The sequence below is a fragment of the Danio aesculapii genome, chromosome 25 (genome assembly GCF_903798145.1).
Source record: "Danio aesculapii chromosome 25, fDanAes4.1, whole genome shotgun sequence".
In the NCBI taxonomy this organism is placed as follows: Eukaryota; Metazoa; Chordata; class Actinopteri; order Cypriniformes; family Danionidae; genus Danio; species Danio aesculapii.
The window spans coordinates 28,565,166-28,582,242 of NC_079459.1; the positions used below are offsets into that span (position 1 = coordinate 28,565,166).

General features: G+C 43.9%; 1 protein-coding gene across 2 annotated transcripts in view; it reads right to left on the bottom strand.

Moving 5' to 3' along the window:
- fanci (FA complementation group I) overlaps window positions 1-17,077 on the bottom strand; it is a 32,044-nt gene that overhangs the window by 628 nt on the left and 14,339 nt on the right. For both annotated transcript variants that reach the window (XM_056451376.1, XM_056451375.1), the window contains exons 24-36: window positions 16,127-16,306; window positions 15,308-15,474; window positions 6,948-7,021; window positions 6,728-6,844; window positions 6,590-6,641; window positions 5,763-5,890; window positions 5,595-5,660; window positions 5,074-5,170; window positions 2,934-3,118; window positions 2,715-2,771; window positions 380-439; window positions 222-299; window positions 40-135 (exon numbers count right to left, since the gene is read on the bottom strand). In XM_056451376.1, the coding sequence (XP_056307351.1) occupies window positions 40-135; window positions 222-299; window positions 380-439; window positions 2,715-2,771; window positions 2,934-3,118; window positions 5,074-5,170; window positions 5,595-5,660; window positions 5,763-5,890; window positions 6,590-6,641; window positions 6,728-6,844; window positions 6,948-7,021; window positions 15,308-15,474; window positions 16,127-16,306 (1,357 nt within the window). The remainder of the gene's footprint in view (window positions 1-39; window positions 136-221; window positions 300-379; window positions 440-2,714; window positions 2,772-2,933; window positions 3,119-5,073; window positions 5,171-5,594; window positions 5,661-5,762; window positions 5,891-6,589; window positions 6,642-6,727; window positions 6,845-6,947; window positions 7,022-15,307; window positions 15,475-16,126; window positions 16,307-17,077) is intronic.

The window sequence follows — 17,077 nt, forward strand, 5'->3', positions numbered from 1 at the left end:
TGTGTATGTTGGGCATATACAGGCAAAAGCTTGATCTACCTTGGACTTCTTGGACAGGAGAATAAGAAACTTCTCATACTGTTCGATGTTGAAAATCAGGTTTGGGATGGCTTTAGTCTCTCGCAGAACTTTAGCCTGAAATCAAAATATTTTTATGTTAATAAAAAAAAAAAAAAGACTTATTTTGTTTGTTTTAGGTGATAAAGTGAAAGTGTCCTCACTGAAGCCGCTGCTACTGCTTCCTCTTCTTTTTTCTTCTTCTTCAGCTTCTCGGAGCCTCCTGCTGTCAGCTCTCCACTCTGTGCCATCAAGCATTTCATTTGTTATTTCATGTAGAAACACCATAAAGAATATATACAGGCTATTTCTAGACACACACCTGCACATAGGTGATGAAGCAGTAACACTGAGGCGTGAGGTGTGATCCTGACAGCTTCACCTGGACACAGATATTTTATTAGAGATTACATAAAAGCTCAATAAATAAGATTTCTATTGATGTATGGCTAGTTAGGATAGGGCAGTATGTGATCGAGACACAACTATTCAAATTCTGGAATCTGAGGGTTCGACAAAGTGTCTAAAGTATGTTTAGCAAAACCATACCCAAGCAAAATAAGACTTTTGTGGCCACATTTAGCTGAATCTACAAAAAAAAAAAAAAAACATGCATTATACCACATTTGTCAAATTCAGTTCCTGCAGCTCTGCACCATTTGGCTTTGACCCTAATTAAACACACCTGGGCCTGTTTCAGTAAGGATGCTTAACCAACTCAGAGTTTGAACTTGAACTCTTGAGTTGACTTGCCAAGAGATTAAAAACCTCAGAGTTCAGTTTCAGAACAGCTGATCTGAGTTAGGTCAATCAAGACTGATTGGACTAAAGCTGCAGTCACACTGCACTTTTCTCCCCTATAGACTTCCATTCATACGCACGCGAATGCGTTAGACTAGAAACACAGCTGCAAAATTCAAGCTTGGTGAACTCTGACCTGCAAAATCACATCACTTGACTGCGTGAGACCATTTGAGGATCAAAACATGACCTCTGGACCGAAATTTAAAATACAGACCAATCGCTCGCTTTTTTTTTTTTTCTTCACTTTGTTTAATCCTGCCCCTTTTCGTAGCACCGTTTGACAGAATTTTGCAAGCTCAAACTAGTGTGACTGCGGCATACTTCAGAGTTAAGCACGCACAGCGCGACTAAAAAAAGACATTATCAATGGAGTGCAGATATTACCAGTCACCATGGCAACATCTGAATAAAAGATTAGCTTTTTTTTCTCCAGGTGAACTTGATGTGCTCATGCAAAGTTATAGCAAATATGACCATTTATTTTTAAAAATAAGCAATATCACTGCAATGTCGAAACAGAAACAGTAAGCGTGGGTAAACATGCTGAAGTTAATGCGTAAGTGTACATTTAAAGTATTTAAATATAATAAAAGTAATGTAATGTGTGACATTTATTAACATTTCACTTGAAAAAGTGGGGAAAGAGTTATTTCAGATGTAATTGCATTAAATGACAAAATAGGCTACTGCATAGTTTCCACAACAAATCTGACAAAACAAGAATGCAGATAACCTTAGCTTGATGTTCTGTGGAAATGTTTCATTTAAGGTTCCCACTTTTACACACGTTGATCAGTTTAAGATCATTTCTAAAGTTTTTAATAGATTTAAAAGTGTACGCGTGTGTCTGCCTTTATTATTGATCAAGTGGTGAAGGTTAATAGAATATGAGCAGTACTAAAATATAGTTTTTAGAACGAGTAATAATCCCAATAATCTAGTTACAGTGCATGTCCCTGTCAAAGGTCAGTGAATTTAAGCGAATTATTCATTAAAAATGGACAAGCCATTCTCGTAACTTTGTTCTTTGTGTGACTGAAACGTAGGCAATAAGGCTAAGATGAGAAATACCGCTTCGCCTTTAAAAAAAAAGGAGGAGACCAACAGAAACTCTGAGTTTAGAGAATAACACTTGCTCCTGACCAGGTTAGGTTAACAAAGTTACCTCAGTAACTGATTCTGAGTAAAAGTTACCTCTTTCAGAAACAGGCTTGATTTACCCTGCTTTCTCCAGTTTAACAAACCTGCCATTTTAAAATGAAAAATTCCAGAGTTTCTCTCATTTCAGGGGTAATATACTCTTGAGTTTTTACTTAACCTCCTTTCTGAAACGGGGCCCTGATCAAACTAGCTGAGTCCTTCACGCTTGTATGAAACCTACAGGTAAGTGTGTTGAAGCAGAGTTGGAACTAGAGTTTAACACCCCTGTATAATACAAATAAAAAATAAGCAAGCAAAAATAAGCGCTATCATATATTTTAACTAAACATTTTAGACTAAAATAGTATTCAGTTCAGTTTATAAACAAAATAAAAATGTATTAAAAGACATGATACAACTTTTTCATACCACTACTGTATTGCCTAAGTTTTTTAATCATTTAGAAAAGTATGCTAACTTTGTTCTGACACATCTGAATAAATACAGGTCAGAATATGTTGTTTTATTTTTATATAAGATGTGTACGTCTTTTTACATGGACGCACAATATGAGAATATATAATAATCCTTTACACTCTAGAAATATAGGAATATCATACATGCAAAAACATTTCATTTACATAAACACCACTTTTACAATTCAGTTTTATTCTCGCTGTCCTCTGTACTCTATAGAAACAGAAATATCTTACCAGTTTCTCCAAACGTGCAGGAAGTTGTCCAGGTTGAGCCGCACACAGCTGAATATACTGCAAAATAAAGCAATGGTTTTGATTTTTCCACATCACTTTTAAAAGATTTAGTTGCAAAACTTTGAGCTGTAAACATTCCTCAAGCCATTATAGAGCAAACTGTAAAGAGTCAATATAAGATAATGAGGGGTTTTACTGTAGTAAATGTGTGAGACTCACATATTTGGTAAGTGTGGTCAGGATGCAGTATGTTCGACTGAGCTCTCTCATCAGTGTGTCTGTACAGGCTCCTGTGGGCAGAGCCGTCTGAACCAGCTCATGCAGAGCTGTTAACAGTGTGCCTAACTGGATGGTGACCGCTTTCTCAATCGGGTCCTGCTGGCCCAGTGGTTGCTGGGTATTTCCTATTGCACAAACATATGTGATGTTAATGCATTTTTAATCCTGAATTAAGGCCCAAGTATACTTCAAGCAACACTGAAGAATAAACTGGTGTGGCTTTATTAAATAAACTAAATACTAAAATTCATTAATGAAATAAAACACAAGGTTTCTGCGTTTCATAAAGTCAAATTTAAGACCATTATTAATGAAATGTAAGACTTGCACAAGGATAAACACTATAATGGAAAAGGAAATGATTTTACTATCCTCCCCACAGAAATTCTAATTGACTTATTTCTTAGCCACATATTTTAAATAATTTATCAAAACAAGCAAACTCTGGTTTCATAGATGCATATAAATATGTATATATCTTCTGGTCAGTGTCCTCACCATAAATAAATGGAGAACTTTTAAACAAATGTTATTATAAGGAAGATAATTCAACTATATTGGTAAATAGACTTAAAAATGAAACTATTTCTTAGAAGTTCTATTGAGATGGATTGACAGATAATTGGTCATAGGAAAATTGGAAGACCCACAACACAATATTTCAGTAAATTTAAGACTTTTTTAAGGCCTAAAATTGAGTTTTTTAGGAATTTAAGACCCTCGCAGACACCCTGGAAACTTACCAAAGCAAACTTTCCAAAAAAGTTGTTGAAGCCATTTAAACGATCATTAAGTGGTGTGAGTGAGGCCAGCAGGGGGCGCTTAACCTGCGGTCTGTGTGGGTCCTAATGCCCCAGTATAGTGACGGGGACTCTATACTGCTCAGTGAGCACCGTTTTTCGGATGAGATGTTAAACCGAGGTCCTGACTCTCTGTGGTCATTAAAAATCCCAGGATGTCCTTCGAAAAGAGTAGGGGTTTAAACCCGGCATCCTGGCCAAATCTGCCCACTGGCCTCTGTCCATCATGGCCTCCTAACCATCCTCATATCATAATTGGCTTCATCACTGTCTCCTCTCCACCAATCAGCTGGTGTGTGGTGTGCGATCTGGCGCAAAATGGCTACCGTCGCATCATCCAGGCAGATGCTGCTCACTGGTGGGGGATGAGGAGATCCCCCCCCTGTGTGTAAAGCGCTTTGAGTGTCTAGAAAAGTGCTATATAAATGTAAGGAATTATTATTAGTATTATTAGTCCATGGGGATTTTACAATAGGTGGCTGCGCCTACTTTGACATGAAAATCATGTTCAGTTCATTTCAGGTTCACTTCGCAAATAAAAAAACAAACCCTGAAGAGCTGCGTAATGATAAGAAATGAACATGCTAATAAAACTAATTAAGCAACACTGACTGTTTTTCCCCAAATTTAATAGTGTTACTCTCTTTGCTTTCATCTAAGTGCTATAAAAAGAAATGTGATATGACTTAATTGACAGATGACAACTTGTAGAGGTTATGGTTTACCTCAGCGAGCAGCATCACTGAGCAGGCGTGAATGTGGATAAAGAAACTGAACTGTCCTGTAAATGTATCAGTCTTAATTAAACACACTGCAAAAATGTTCTTCTTTCTAAGAATTGTGTCTTGTTTCTAGTCCAAACATCTAAAAACATCTTAAATTAATAAGCATTTTCTAGACAAGCAAAAAATAAAGTCTTGTTTTAAGACATAATATGCCAAAAATAAGTGAGGTTTTCCTTAAAACAAGCCAAATAATCTGCCAATGGGGTCAGCAAAATAATCTAGTTTTCCTGTTGACAATATTATTTAGCTTACCCTTTTAGCAGATTATTTAGCTTCTTTCGAGGAAAAACTCACTTAATTTAACATACTATTTCTTAAACCAAGACAATCATTTTTGCTTGTCTAGAAAATTCTCTTGATTTAAGAACTTTTAGATATTTAGATCAGAAACAAGACAAATGATCTAAGTAAGAAAATCTTTTTTTGCAGTGCATCTGAACCAATCGGTCACGCTCTTCAGGATTACTCTTGAGATTTTTGGTGTGTGTGTGTTACCTGAAATAGTTCTGTCTGAGCTTATCTGGGCTTTCTTCTTGGCGATCAGCCAGTCCACTTCATCCAACACCTTCCCAACCTGAGACAAGACCTGAAGCTGTGAAGAAACACAGGAAACAACATGCATTTTCAACAGGTTTGAAACTTTAAAAATGTCATTTCTGAAGCATGCGGCATGGTGGCTTAGTGGTTAGCATTATCACATCACAGCAAAGTTGCTGGTTCGAGTCCTGGCTGGGTCAGTTGGCATTTCTGTGTGGAGTTTGCATTTTCTTCCTGTGTTGGCGTGGGTTTCCTCTGGGTGCTCCAGTTTCCCCCACAGTTCAAAGACATGCGCTATAGGTGAATTGAATAAACTAAATTGGCCTAGTGTATGAGTGTGCATGTAAGAGTGGGTTGTGGCTGGAAGGCCATACGCTGTGTAAAACATGCTGGATAAGTTGGTGGTTCAATCCACTGTGGAGACCCCTGAAGGACGCCGAAGGAAAATGAATGAATTTCTGAAGCCTGTCTGTTCTTACCGTGGTGGACGCAGCCGTTTTCATGCAGATGATGGCGAAATGAGACTGTTTCTCCACCTCTACGTCCTACTCAGGAACAAAGATGGCGGCGTAAGATCAAATGTAAATTTAGCTGGGTGTTACATTTGTGCTGGATGAGTTATGGAGTGATAGAATAGACCACAGTACCTGGTCGATGTCTCCCAGCTGGCTGTGTGTGTCCTGGCACATCTCCCACAGCAGAGACACTGGGCTCTTATGCAGGACATACAGGCTGAACAGCAGAGACAGTAAACCCTTAGTGAGAGCGATGTCCTCTGAAAAACAAAACAGCTGTATTATAGACCGGTCACCTACAGCTCATCTCAAATTAGCAGAGTTATCATCATATTTCTAATTGAACATGTTATCTCTCTCCCGCTCATATATATATATATATATATATATATATATATATATATATATATATATATATATATATATATATATATATATATATATATATATATATATATATATATATATATATATACACACACACACACTTATTAGCCCCCCCTGTTTATTTTTTTCCCCCAATTTCTGCTTAATGGTGAGATTTTTTTCAGCACATTTCTAAACTTAATAGTTTTAATAACGCATTTCTAATAACTGATTTATTTTATCTTTGTCATGATGACAGTAAATAATATTTTATATATAATAATAATCCCAACTCAACATTGCATGTCCAGCGATGTGACTATTGTGAATGCACACATTGCGATATCGATGCTGAAACCATACATAGCATGCAGCCCTGATATATATATATACCATAAAAATCCAGTAGGCGGGTCAAATCAACAAGTGGTTGTATGCAATTTACTATAATAGTTGAAAAATATCTATCTTGTTATATTTTGGATGTCATTTGCAGTAGTTTGAGACCTCTAGTTTAAAACAACGGCATTTATTTGCAATAGAAAACATATTGTGTGCATATTTTGCTTCTTTATGCTCTTAAGATCACTTACCAAAGTTGGTTTCTTTACAAATTTTTACAGTCCAGGTGATCATTTGCAAAAACTGCACACAAAAAAACACAATGAGTTTACTGAAAATACTCTGCAATAGTCAAGAGTGTAATAGCAGAGCAATAGCTGTAGTTGTACCTGCTGTGAGGTGGGACTGAGCTGCCGTGAGAGAACGCTGAGGATGCTGACCAGAAGCTGAGCTTCTTTACTGTTGAACTCTTCCTCTGGGCCGCTGAGCTGGTTCATCAATGCTCGCTGTACACAAAACATACACTTACCTGCCACTGTGTTTTTGTGTCTTAAATTATTATTTTTGTGAAATGAACAGATTAAGTTGAAGAGATTAGCATTATGGTACCTGAAACTGGCGGATATAGAAAGCCGTTTGCTCCGTCAGATCAGATTTGTCACCCTCTCCTTCCCCTGAAACATCTTTACCACAAAATGATTTGATAAATATGAATAACACAGCATTTTTATAAAAGGCACCTTGAAATGTGCATCTTTTTGTTGATGTGACACAATTTCAACTGAAATATGAGTATATTGAGTAGCTCCTCCAGTTAAAAAATTCAATAGCATTTCATTTATATTAGGGATGCACTGATATGGATTTTTTTTGCTGATATCGATAACCGATAATTCTTCAGACTTGGAGGTCGATAGCCGATATATACAGGCCAATAATTATATTTCAAAATATTATATTTTTATACAGGAAACTTCATAAAAGATTAAACTGCTCTTATGAACTGAATATTCTATACTCAAAGCAAAAAAGCTATAATTTCTAAATTGCAAGGTGATTATATAGACCTATATTCAAGATTTCACATAAATCAGCATGCAAAAAATACATTATTTCCTTTTCTTCATAGCAAATTAACATGCAACTTGACTGCTGCATAAAAATAATAGCTTAAATAACAAAATGGGATTTAAATCAACCAGCAATCAAATATATATTAAATAAAATGAAAATGAAAGAGTTAAGGACTGAAACCAGCTCAAATGTTCTTAAATAAAACGTGTTACAGTAATTTACATATGTACAAATATGTCATGTCCGAAAAAGCCTTTTTTTAGAGGTGTTTTGACAGTTCAGAGCCACCGCACAAGCCAAAAGCTAAATACAGATAGTATTACTTTAGAAAATGCAGCATAGATTCATCCTATTTGGCGTTTTAGATTCTTTTGAACACATGTAGCTGCTGCTTGTCAATCAGACAACTCTTCTGTGTTCGTTCTTGCTGTCAATTGCGGAAAAAATGATTAATGAAAAGTTTATGATTAACCGCTCTGAGTTTGCAGGTGCAGATTTGCCCTCGGAGTCAGATTTTAATACAACACCTCAGCATTCAGCACAGATGACTTTATGACAAACACAAAGCATAATATAAAGACAGATGTGCGGCGAGTTGAGCCCATATGCTGGATTCAGTGACTGGCGCACCTCTCCCCCGTGCTGCTGTGAAGGCTGTCAGATAAGCAAGTGTGTGTGTGTGTGTGTGTGTGTGTGTGTGTGTGTGTGTGTGTGTGTGTGTGTGTGTGTGTGTGCGGTGACAGCCCTCACGTGCGCTAGTTATAGTCAATATGAATATTCCGATCAAACTGAATACAATCTTACATCAACAACACATGGCAAGCAACGCATTGATAATAACAAACAATCATATTAGATTACAAACAACCCAACAAGTTGTTTAGCAACTGAGTTATTATAGCACAGCAATACCATATGAAGAAAGGACGGACTGAAGGAATAAACAATGTAAGGCGAGCTCCATTACAGTGCACTGGAGAAGTCTGAACAAGTTCCGCCCACGCATGCGCGAGGCAGGCAGTTCCCCTTCGGATGGGGAACTCCAATGCTATGTGGAAACTTCCACTATGGGGGATTTCGTCAGAATCCAATCATCTGAAAGAGTATAAAAACGGGCCAATGAAATGCCAATGAGTTGGCAGCGTCAGCGTGCACAGCTGGCGTCAATGACAATCAGTCATGCTATAAAGACGCAGCCAGTGCCATGCTCGACATCCTTTCGCTTTCAGAGCCTTTCACGAAGCTTCTGAGAGAGTCTTTGAGGGTATCTCCAACCTGTGTCTACAGAGAGAGATCGAGAAGCAGCTTCTCCCGGTCCAGAGCGCGTATACGCAGTGGCAGATGGTCGAGCTGGGTATTTCTCCCTTGCCTGGCGTCCTTTGGGTCCGGTCCCTCCAAGAGCGGTTTGTATATAGGAAAAAAGCTTTCCTAAAAGAGCAACACGGTCGTGCAGCGCGTCTTTTTCAAGACGTCACTCCGACCGTGCGTTTCTGGATGCGGTGGTTTCCTATCCCCGGATGATGGGCACGAGCACAGCGTTTCATGTCTGGGGGTCCAGCATGTTAATGCGGTGCTCGCGGGCAGTGCATGCCATCACTGATGTCATGTCTGTTGCGCAGTTAAGATCGCGGCTCGCTCTTGCAAAAGAGCCACCCACCCCAGTTGTCCCCCGCACTGCGGTTGGCACTCGGGCAGATCTGAGGGTTTCAGTGAGAGTAAATCCGCCGCCCCCCGGGCCGTGGACCTCTCGCTCCTCCACGCGCTCCATCCAAGCTTCAGGTGAAGAGAAGCGCTCCGTCCTTGGATGGTCGCTCTCTCACCTGATGACACCGGGGGTCAGATGTCCATCGCTGCATCGGAGGATGGGCTGTCATTGTCTGATGAGGATGCGAGCCCGCTCGCTCCCTCCCTCCGGGGTGGAGAGCGCGGCGTTAGCATCTAAAAAGCAGACATGATGGCCGTGCTTTCTCGGGCTGCTTCGGCCGTGGGTCTGGTGATGGTTTATCCCCCAGCCCCGCGGCCGGACCGACTAGATGGGTGTATGTGGAGGATATAAGGAGGCAAGACCTTCAAAGCCTCCCGTCCCCTTCCCGGAAGTGCACAGTAAACTCACGCTGTCCTGAGGGCACTTTTTTCTGCCCGATCTGCGTGCGCTTCCATCCTCACCATCCTTGGAGGTTGGGCTGTCAAGGTCTGACGAGGATTCGAACCCGCTCGCTCCCTCCGGGACTTTGAGCGCGGCGTCGAATCCAGAAGCAGACTTTGCGGCTGTGCTTCCCCAGGCTGCTTCGGCCGTGGCTCTGGAGATGGTTTATCCCCCAGCTCCGCGGCCGGACCGATTAGAGGGGTGTGATGTGGAGGATGAAGGCGAGACCTTCTAAGCCTGCCCATCCCCTTCTTCCTGGTTGGGCACAGTAGGCTCACGCAGTGTGCTGCGTGCGCCTTACCCCTCACCATGCACGCTATGGCCACCTACCAGCGCTACCAAGCGCAGGCGCTGGCCCGGCTGCGCGAGGATGGTTCTGACCCAGGACTGAGCATGCGCTCCGCACCGCAACCGACTATGCTCTTACAAAAAAAAAAAAAAAAAAGTCGGCTGTGTGTGCCCTGGGAAGGACGATGATCACATCCGTGATCCAGGAATGCCACCTCAGGCTAAACCTGGTGATGTGCGTGACGTTGACAAAGTTCGCTTTCTTAACTCACCCATTTCCCAGGCTGGCCTGTTCGGCGACACTGGCAGTGAATTCGCCCAGGAATTCACGCCGGTGAAAGAGCAGTCGGAGGCGATGGGCGAGGTCTCTATCGGCGGGATTGTATGACCGCTCCCCCCCGCCGAGCCATCCACATCCGCTGCTTTTTCGCCGAGGACGCCCGCCCGCAGCTTTGCTTCGCCGCCCCGCCTGCGCCTCCGGCCACGCGGCTGCGCCGAGCATCGCGCAGGCAACCAGCGTCCCCCGCCCAGGGCGCCGCTAAGTTCGGTAAAACGGACCGCGAAGCGTCCCTGAGGCGGGCCATCTGGGGAGGAGGGAATTTGCTCTTTCCCCGCTGGAGGGCGGGGCACGTTATTTAAAGGCGTAAAAAAAAAAAAAAAAAAAAAAAAAAACGCCATCAAAATCCTCAGTGAAAGAGCACTTTTCCCCTCCTCCGGATGTGACAGCCCGAACACTGCCAGTCTGGGACGCTATGCCTTCCAGCTCGCAAGATCGGTGCATTTCGCCAATGGCTCATGGAGCACGATAGAACGGTCTCCTTTCTCTCCACTCCCAGCCCCTCTCCTGGAGTTTGAGTGCGAGACGAGAACATCTCCTCTCCTGCTCTCCTGTGGGACCCCAGCGCTCCCCGGATGAGCCCACTCACTCCACGCTGCCCCGCCGCTGGCACGTCAGCGATCGTGCGGGTGGGACCATTTGCGGGGGCTCTGCCTGCCTGGTTAGCGCGGGCCAGCCCATCGCAATGGCTCATCCATACGACCAGGCTCGGCTATGCGATTCAGTTCGCTAAACGGCCTCCCAGGTTCACGGGTGACCAGGGTCAGTCCTGCGTCCGCCCCTGTCTTGCGAGAGGAGATTGCTGTCCTCCTGGCGAAGGATGCAATCGAGCCGGCCCTCCAGCCGAGATGGAGCGCGGGTTTTACAGCCCGCACTTCATCGTGCCCCCCCAAAAAAAAAAAAAAAAAAAAAGCGGTGGGCTATGGCCAATCCTATATCTGCACATTTTGAACCGCTGCCTTCACTGGCTGCGCTCCGAAATGCTTACGCAGATGCGCATCACGCAATGCGTTCGTCCTCAGGATTGGTTTGCAGCAATAGATCTGAAGGACGCGTATTTTCATATCTCCACACTTCCACGCCACCGGCAGTTTCTGCGGTTTGCGTTTGAAGGTCGAGCGTGGCAATACAAGGTCCTCCCCTTCGGGCTCTCTCTGTCTCCGCGAGTTTTCACCAAGCTCGCGGAGGGTGCCCTCGCGCCCCTTCGGCTCGCCGGCATCCGCACGCTCAATTATTTCGATGACTGGTTGATTTTTAGCCCACTCTCGGGAGCAATTGATTATGCACAGAGACAAGGTGCTCCGGCACCTCCGCCCGTTGGGGTTTCAGGTCAACCGAGAAAAGAGCAAGCTCGCCTCCGTGCAGAGCATCTCCTTTCTCTGGTTGGAGCTGGACTCGATCACTATGGAGGCGCGCCTCTCACGAGAGCGCGCCGAGGTAATGCTGAACTGTCTGAGAGAGTTTGACAGGAAAAAAAAGTGGTCCCCCTGAAATTATTTCAGAGGCTCCTGGGGCATATGGCATCCGTAGCCGCGGCCACGCCGCTCGGATTGCTCCATATGAGACCACTACAGCATTGGCTTCACGATCGGGTCCCCAGACGCGCATGGCACGCGGGCACACACCGAGTGACTGTCACTGCGCTGTGTCACCGCACCCGCACCCCCTGGAAAGGACCCCTTCTTCCTACGGGCCAGTGTGCCCCTAGGTCAGGGGTCCAGGCAGGCTGTCGTTTCGGCAGATGCCTCCAGTATGGGGTGGGGGGCCGTGTGTAGCGGGCATGCTGCTGCGGACCTGTGGAGGGGAACCCAGCTGCATTGGCATATAGACTGCCTAGAGCTGTTGGCAGTGTTTCTCGCTCTGCGCCGCTTTTTACCGGTGCTGAGGGGGCAACACGTGCTGGTCAGGACGGACAGCACGGCCGCGGTAGCGTATTCCATCCGGATGGGGGGTATACGCTCCCGCTGCATGTCTCAGCTCGCTCGCCGTCTGCTCCTCTGGAGTCATACGCAGCTGAAGTCGCTGCTTGCTATTCACACCCCGGATGGGCTCAACCATGCGACCAACAGGCTCTCACGGCAGCTCCTTCCCCGGGAGAATGGCGACTCCACCCCGAGTCATGCGTAAGTATGCACTCCCCCCAGTGAGCCTACTCGCGCAGTTTCTGTGCAAGGTCAGGGAGGACGAGGGGCAGGTCTTGCTAGTTGCGCCCCTGGCCCAACCGGACCTGGATATCAGAACTCTCCCTCCTCGCGACGCCCCCCCTGGCGAGTCCCTTTGAGAGAGGACCTACTCTCTCAGGGACAGGGCACCATCTGGCACCCTCGCTTAGTTCTGTGGAACCTCCACGTGGGGTCCATAAGACGCGATGAGGAAGACTTAGGTAACCTACCGGTGGCGGTGGTTAATACCATCACTCAGGCTAGTGCACCCTCTACGAGGCATGCCTACGCCCTGGAGTGGAGTCTATTCACTGAGTGGTGCGCTTCTCGCCGAGAAGACCCCCGATCTTGCCAGATCAGTGTTGTGCTTTCTTTCCTTCAGGACAGGTGGAGCGAAGGCTGTCGCGCTCCACACTGAGGGTTTACGTGGCCACCATCTCTGCTCATCATGATGCGTGGATGGCGGCACCGTGGGGAGGCATAACCTCATCATCCAGTTCCTCAGAGGTGCGAGGCGGATGTTTTCCCCGCCCCCCTCTCATACCCTCTTGAGATCTCGCGGTAGTGCTACGAGCCTACGTGGGGATCCCTTCGAACCACTCGACTCAGTATCCTTGAGATTTCTGTCCTTGAAGACAGCTCTGCTGGTCGTGTTGGCATCGGTTAAGAGGGTTAGGTACCTGGAGGCATTTTCGGTCAGTGAGTCGTGCCTAGAATTCGGGCCGGCCTACTCTCACGTTGTCCTGAGACCCCGGCCCGGCTATGTGCCCAAGGTTCCTACCACGTCGTTTTAACAATCAGGTAGTGAGCCTGCAAGCGCTGCCCACGGAGGAGGCAGACCCAGTCCTTTCATTGTTGTGTCCTGTTCGCGCTTTGCGAATATATGGGGACCACACTCAGAGCCTTAGATCCTCTGACCAGCTCTTTGTCCATTACAGTGGTCGGCAGATGGGAAGTGCCGTATCTAAACAGAGGTTGGCCCACTGGATAGTGGATGCCATCTCCCTCGCCTTTGGGCCAGGGTGAGCCGTGTCCCCCGGGGGTGAGAGCGCACTCCACTATGGAGCATCGCATCCTCCTGGGCGTTAGCACGCGGCGCCTCTCTGACAGACATTTGTAGAGCTACGGGTTGGGTGACACCCAATACATTTGCAAGGTTACAATCTGCGAGTGGAGCCAGTTTCCTCAAGGGTATTAGGCAACCCTTGGTGATTGAGGAAACGATTCGGTTGAGGTGTCGAAACACGCTTGCTGCGCCACTCTCCCTAACCCGGAGATACGTGCGCTTTTTCAGCTTTGTCAGTTTAGTTCCCCATTTCTTTGGCGAACCCTGCAGAGTTCCTCCGAGGCCCCCAGCACCTGACTCAGCGGAGGAGTCAGGTGTTGGCCCGTTACGTTGTCGGCATGCCCGCTGGTCAGCCCGCGTTCTGGGTATAGGTGCCTGCTATGTGTGATCCCCGCTGGCGATCCCATACGTTCACTCAGCCACGGTATAGTCCCCCCTTCTAGGGCAGGCTCGTGTCTTCCCTCCCCGCTAACCATCCTTATGCTAGGACCCCCCCATCTCTGGGCTGGTCCATAGATTGTCACCAGGTCTCCCCTCTGGGTAGCAGGTAAGCTCCGCAGCGTCCTCCCTATCGGGACTGAACGCTTTCCCAACGTACTGTCGTATCAAAACCTTTTTACTGGGTTATTGCGACTCCCCGAAAAATATAACCGTTTCTGAACAGGTAAGTGAGGGCCAGGGGACACGCTGGAAGACTGTGTCTCGGGGCGTTGTAGGTGCGCTCGCTCTACTGCGTGGCACACCCTTCGCCAGGGGCGCAGTAAGGTTCTTTCGTTGTGGCGTTTTCCATAGATTTCCCCATAGTGGAAGTTTCCACATAGCATTGGAGTTCCCCATCCGAAGGGGAACGCTACGGTTACTAAAGTAACCCTTCGTTCCCCGAGGGGGGGAACGGAAATGCTATGTTCCTTCGCCACAACGATTGTCCCTTAGCTGTTGAGCGTGAAAGTCTCTTCAGCTAGAAAAGGATGTCGAGCATGGCACTGGCTGCGTCTTTATAGCATGACTGATTGTCATTGACGCCAGCTGTGCACGCTGACGCTGCCAACTCATTGGCATTTCATTGGCCCGTTTTTATACTCTTTCAGATGATTGGATTCTGACGAAATCCCCCATAGTGGAAGTTTCCACATAGCATTTCCGTTCCCCCCCTCGGGGAACGAAGGGTTACTTTAGTAACCGTAGCGTTCTGTACAATTACGTAATTTATCGGCTTAAAGATATCGGCCTAATTTAGACATCGGATCGATAACGATTATCTTAAAAATAGCATTTATCGGCCGATAACCATATGGTCGCGGATATATCGCGCATGCATCCCTAATTTATAAACAATCTCTGCAAAACTAGAGCAAAAGCACATCTGACTAAAAAAACTGTCAATAATAGTAAAGCAGAGTCTGTTTCTGTTATGTATTTCATAACTGTTTCTCAACATTAAAATGCAGTGTAGTCATGCAGTATAATTCTAAGGGTTCCAATATGTTAAATATATGTGTGTGTCGCTGCTTTAGGAGATTTTTTGTGATATTAACGCAAACCCAGACTTTTTTCACTCCCAATAAAAATCTTATTTACACTGTCTGAATAGTTTATCCACTATATAGTGCAGTGTGGGTCATTCACCATATAGAAAATTGTAATAATATGCAACAAACTTTTTTAATGACAGATCTCATCTGCAGGCTAGTCGGGGCGGGACACTTCAGATACTAGACTGCATTTGATTGGTCAGTAGATTCGACGACCAGCGTAAGTGCTTGGTGATGTCATTAGACAGAAGTGAGGAAGTTTTGACTGCTTGTATCTTCTAAACGCACATTTTGTCACCATTTTGGAGCATAACAGCTTATTGATAACCACACAACTAACATATTTTGACTTGAAGAAGCTCACCTAGAGAAGACAGGAAGTTGCTGACTCGTGTGGGGTACCGCTGTAGTAAAGTAGTGAAAACTCGCAGTAAACCCTCTAGACATAGTAAAGAGACACTCTGACCCTTCTCCTTCTTCCCAGCATCCTCCACGGTGGACGGCACATTGGTATAGCGCCACATTAGCACACTGTATGGAGGACAACCAGAAATGCAGTTTAGAACTGTATGCCTGAAGTTGGTTTGGAACCAAACCAAAGGGGAAAATACAGTTGAAGTCAGAATTATTAGCCCTCCTGAGTTATTAGCCCCCTGTTTATTTTCTCTGATTTCCATTGAATAGATTTCTTCAACACATTTCTGAACATAATATGTTTAATAACTCATTTCTAATCACTGATTTATTTTATCTTTGTCATGAAGACAGTAAATAATATTTGACTAGATATTTTTCAAGACACTTCTATACAGCTTTAAGTGACATTTAAAGGCTTAACTAGGTTAATTAGGTTAACTAGGCAGGTTAGGGTAATTAAGCTAGTTATTGTATAACGATGGTTTGTTCTGTAGACTATCGAAAAAATATAGCGTAAAGGGGCTAATAATTTTGACCTTAAAATGGTTTCACAAAAATTAAAAACTGCTTTTATTCTAGCCGAAATAAAACAAATAAGACTTTCTCCAGAAGAAAAAATATTATCAGATATACTGTGAAAATTTCCTTGCTCTGTTAAACATCATTTAGAAAATATTTTAAAAAGAAAAATAATATTACTAATATTGACTTCAACTGTATCTGAGTGAAACAGCTTCTCAAACATAAACAGCTGTAGAGATGAGACCTGGTGATGTCACAGAGATGGCGGAAGGTTTTGTCAGGACTCTGCCCCTCAGGCCCGTCAGTGTGTCCTGTCTCCTCCAGCTGCTGGATTTTCTGAAGGGCGACGCTCACACTGTAGCGCAGGAAATCTCCACTGGAGCGCAACACTGACAGACTCTCCTCATGACTCTGAGTGCTGTCCCTAGAAAAGAAATCAAGAAATATTCACAATCAAGGATTGATCATTTGATTTACCTTTTATTTAAATCTGTAATGCACTAAATAAGGCCAATAATATGGCATATATACAGTGCTCAACATAATGGAGTCCGCCATTTTGAAAATAAATATTTTCATCCATTTCTCAGTAAATATAGCTCATTTATTTTGGTGCATTTAAACAAAACAGATTTAGAAATAGAAACATTATCCAATTAAATTCAAGCTAAATACTGGAAAAAAATTACAGACTACAAAATTTCAACTAAATATTAAACATTTTTTGTTTCTCTTGAACTTTTTTCCTCTTTTTAATTTTATATTTTTCCCTAACATAAAGTTGGGTGCACTAATTTTGGAACATTAACATGAGTTATTTTGTTAGATAAGCTCCAGATTTGGCTTCAGTACTGACTAATCTAATGTATAGGCACAAATATAATATTGTAAAGCATCCTATAGTAAATATTAATCTAAATGACATATTTGTGAGGGGTGTTGAGCCCTGTATATAGTTATTGGAAAAAAATTAAGAGAGCACTTAAAAAACCTAATATTGTGAAATATTATTACATTTTATAAATGAATCTTTATTCACAAAGCACTTTAAAATCACCCAAAGTGTTGTACACTAGACTAAAACTCAAAAAGGACATTAAATACAATTAAAAACGTTTAAATAACTTCCTTAAAAACAACCCGTCTACATTTCAATCATTTAAAAAATTTCAAAGCTAATTTTCAGCATCATTAC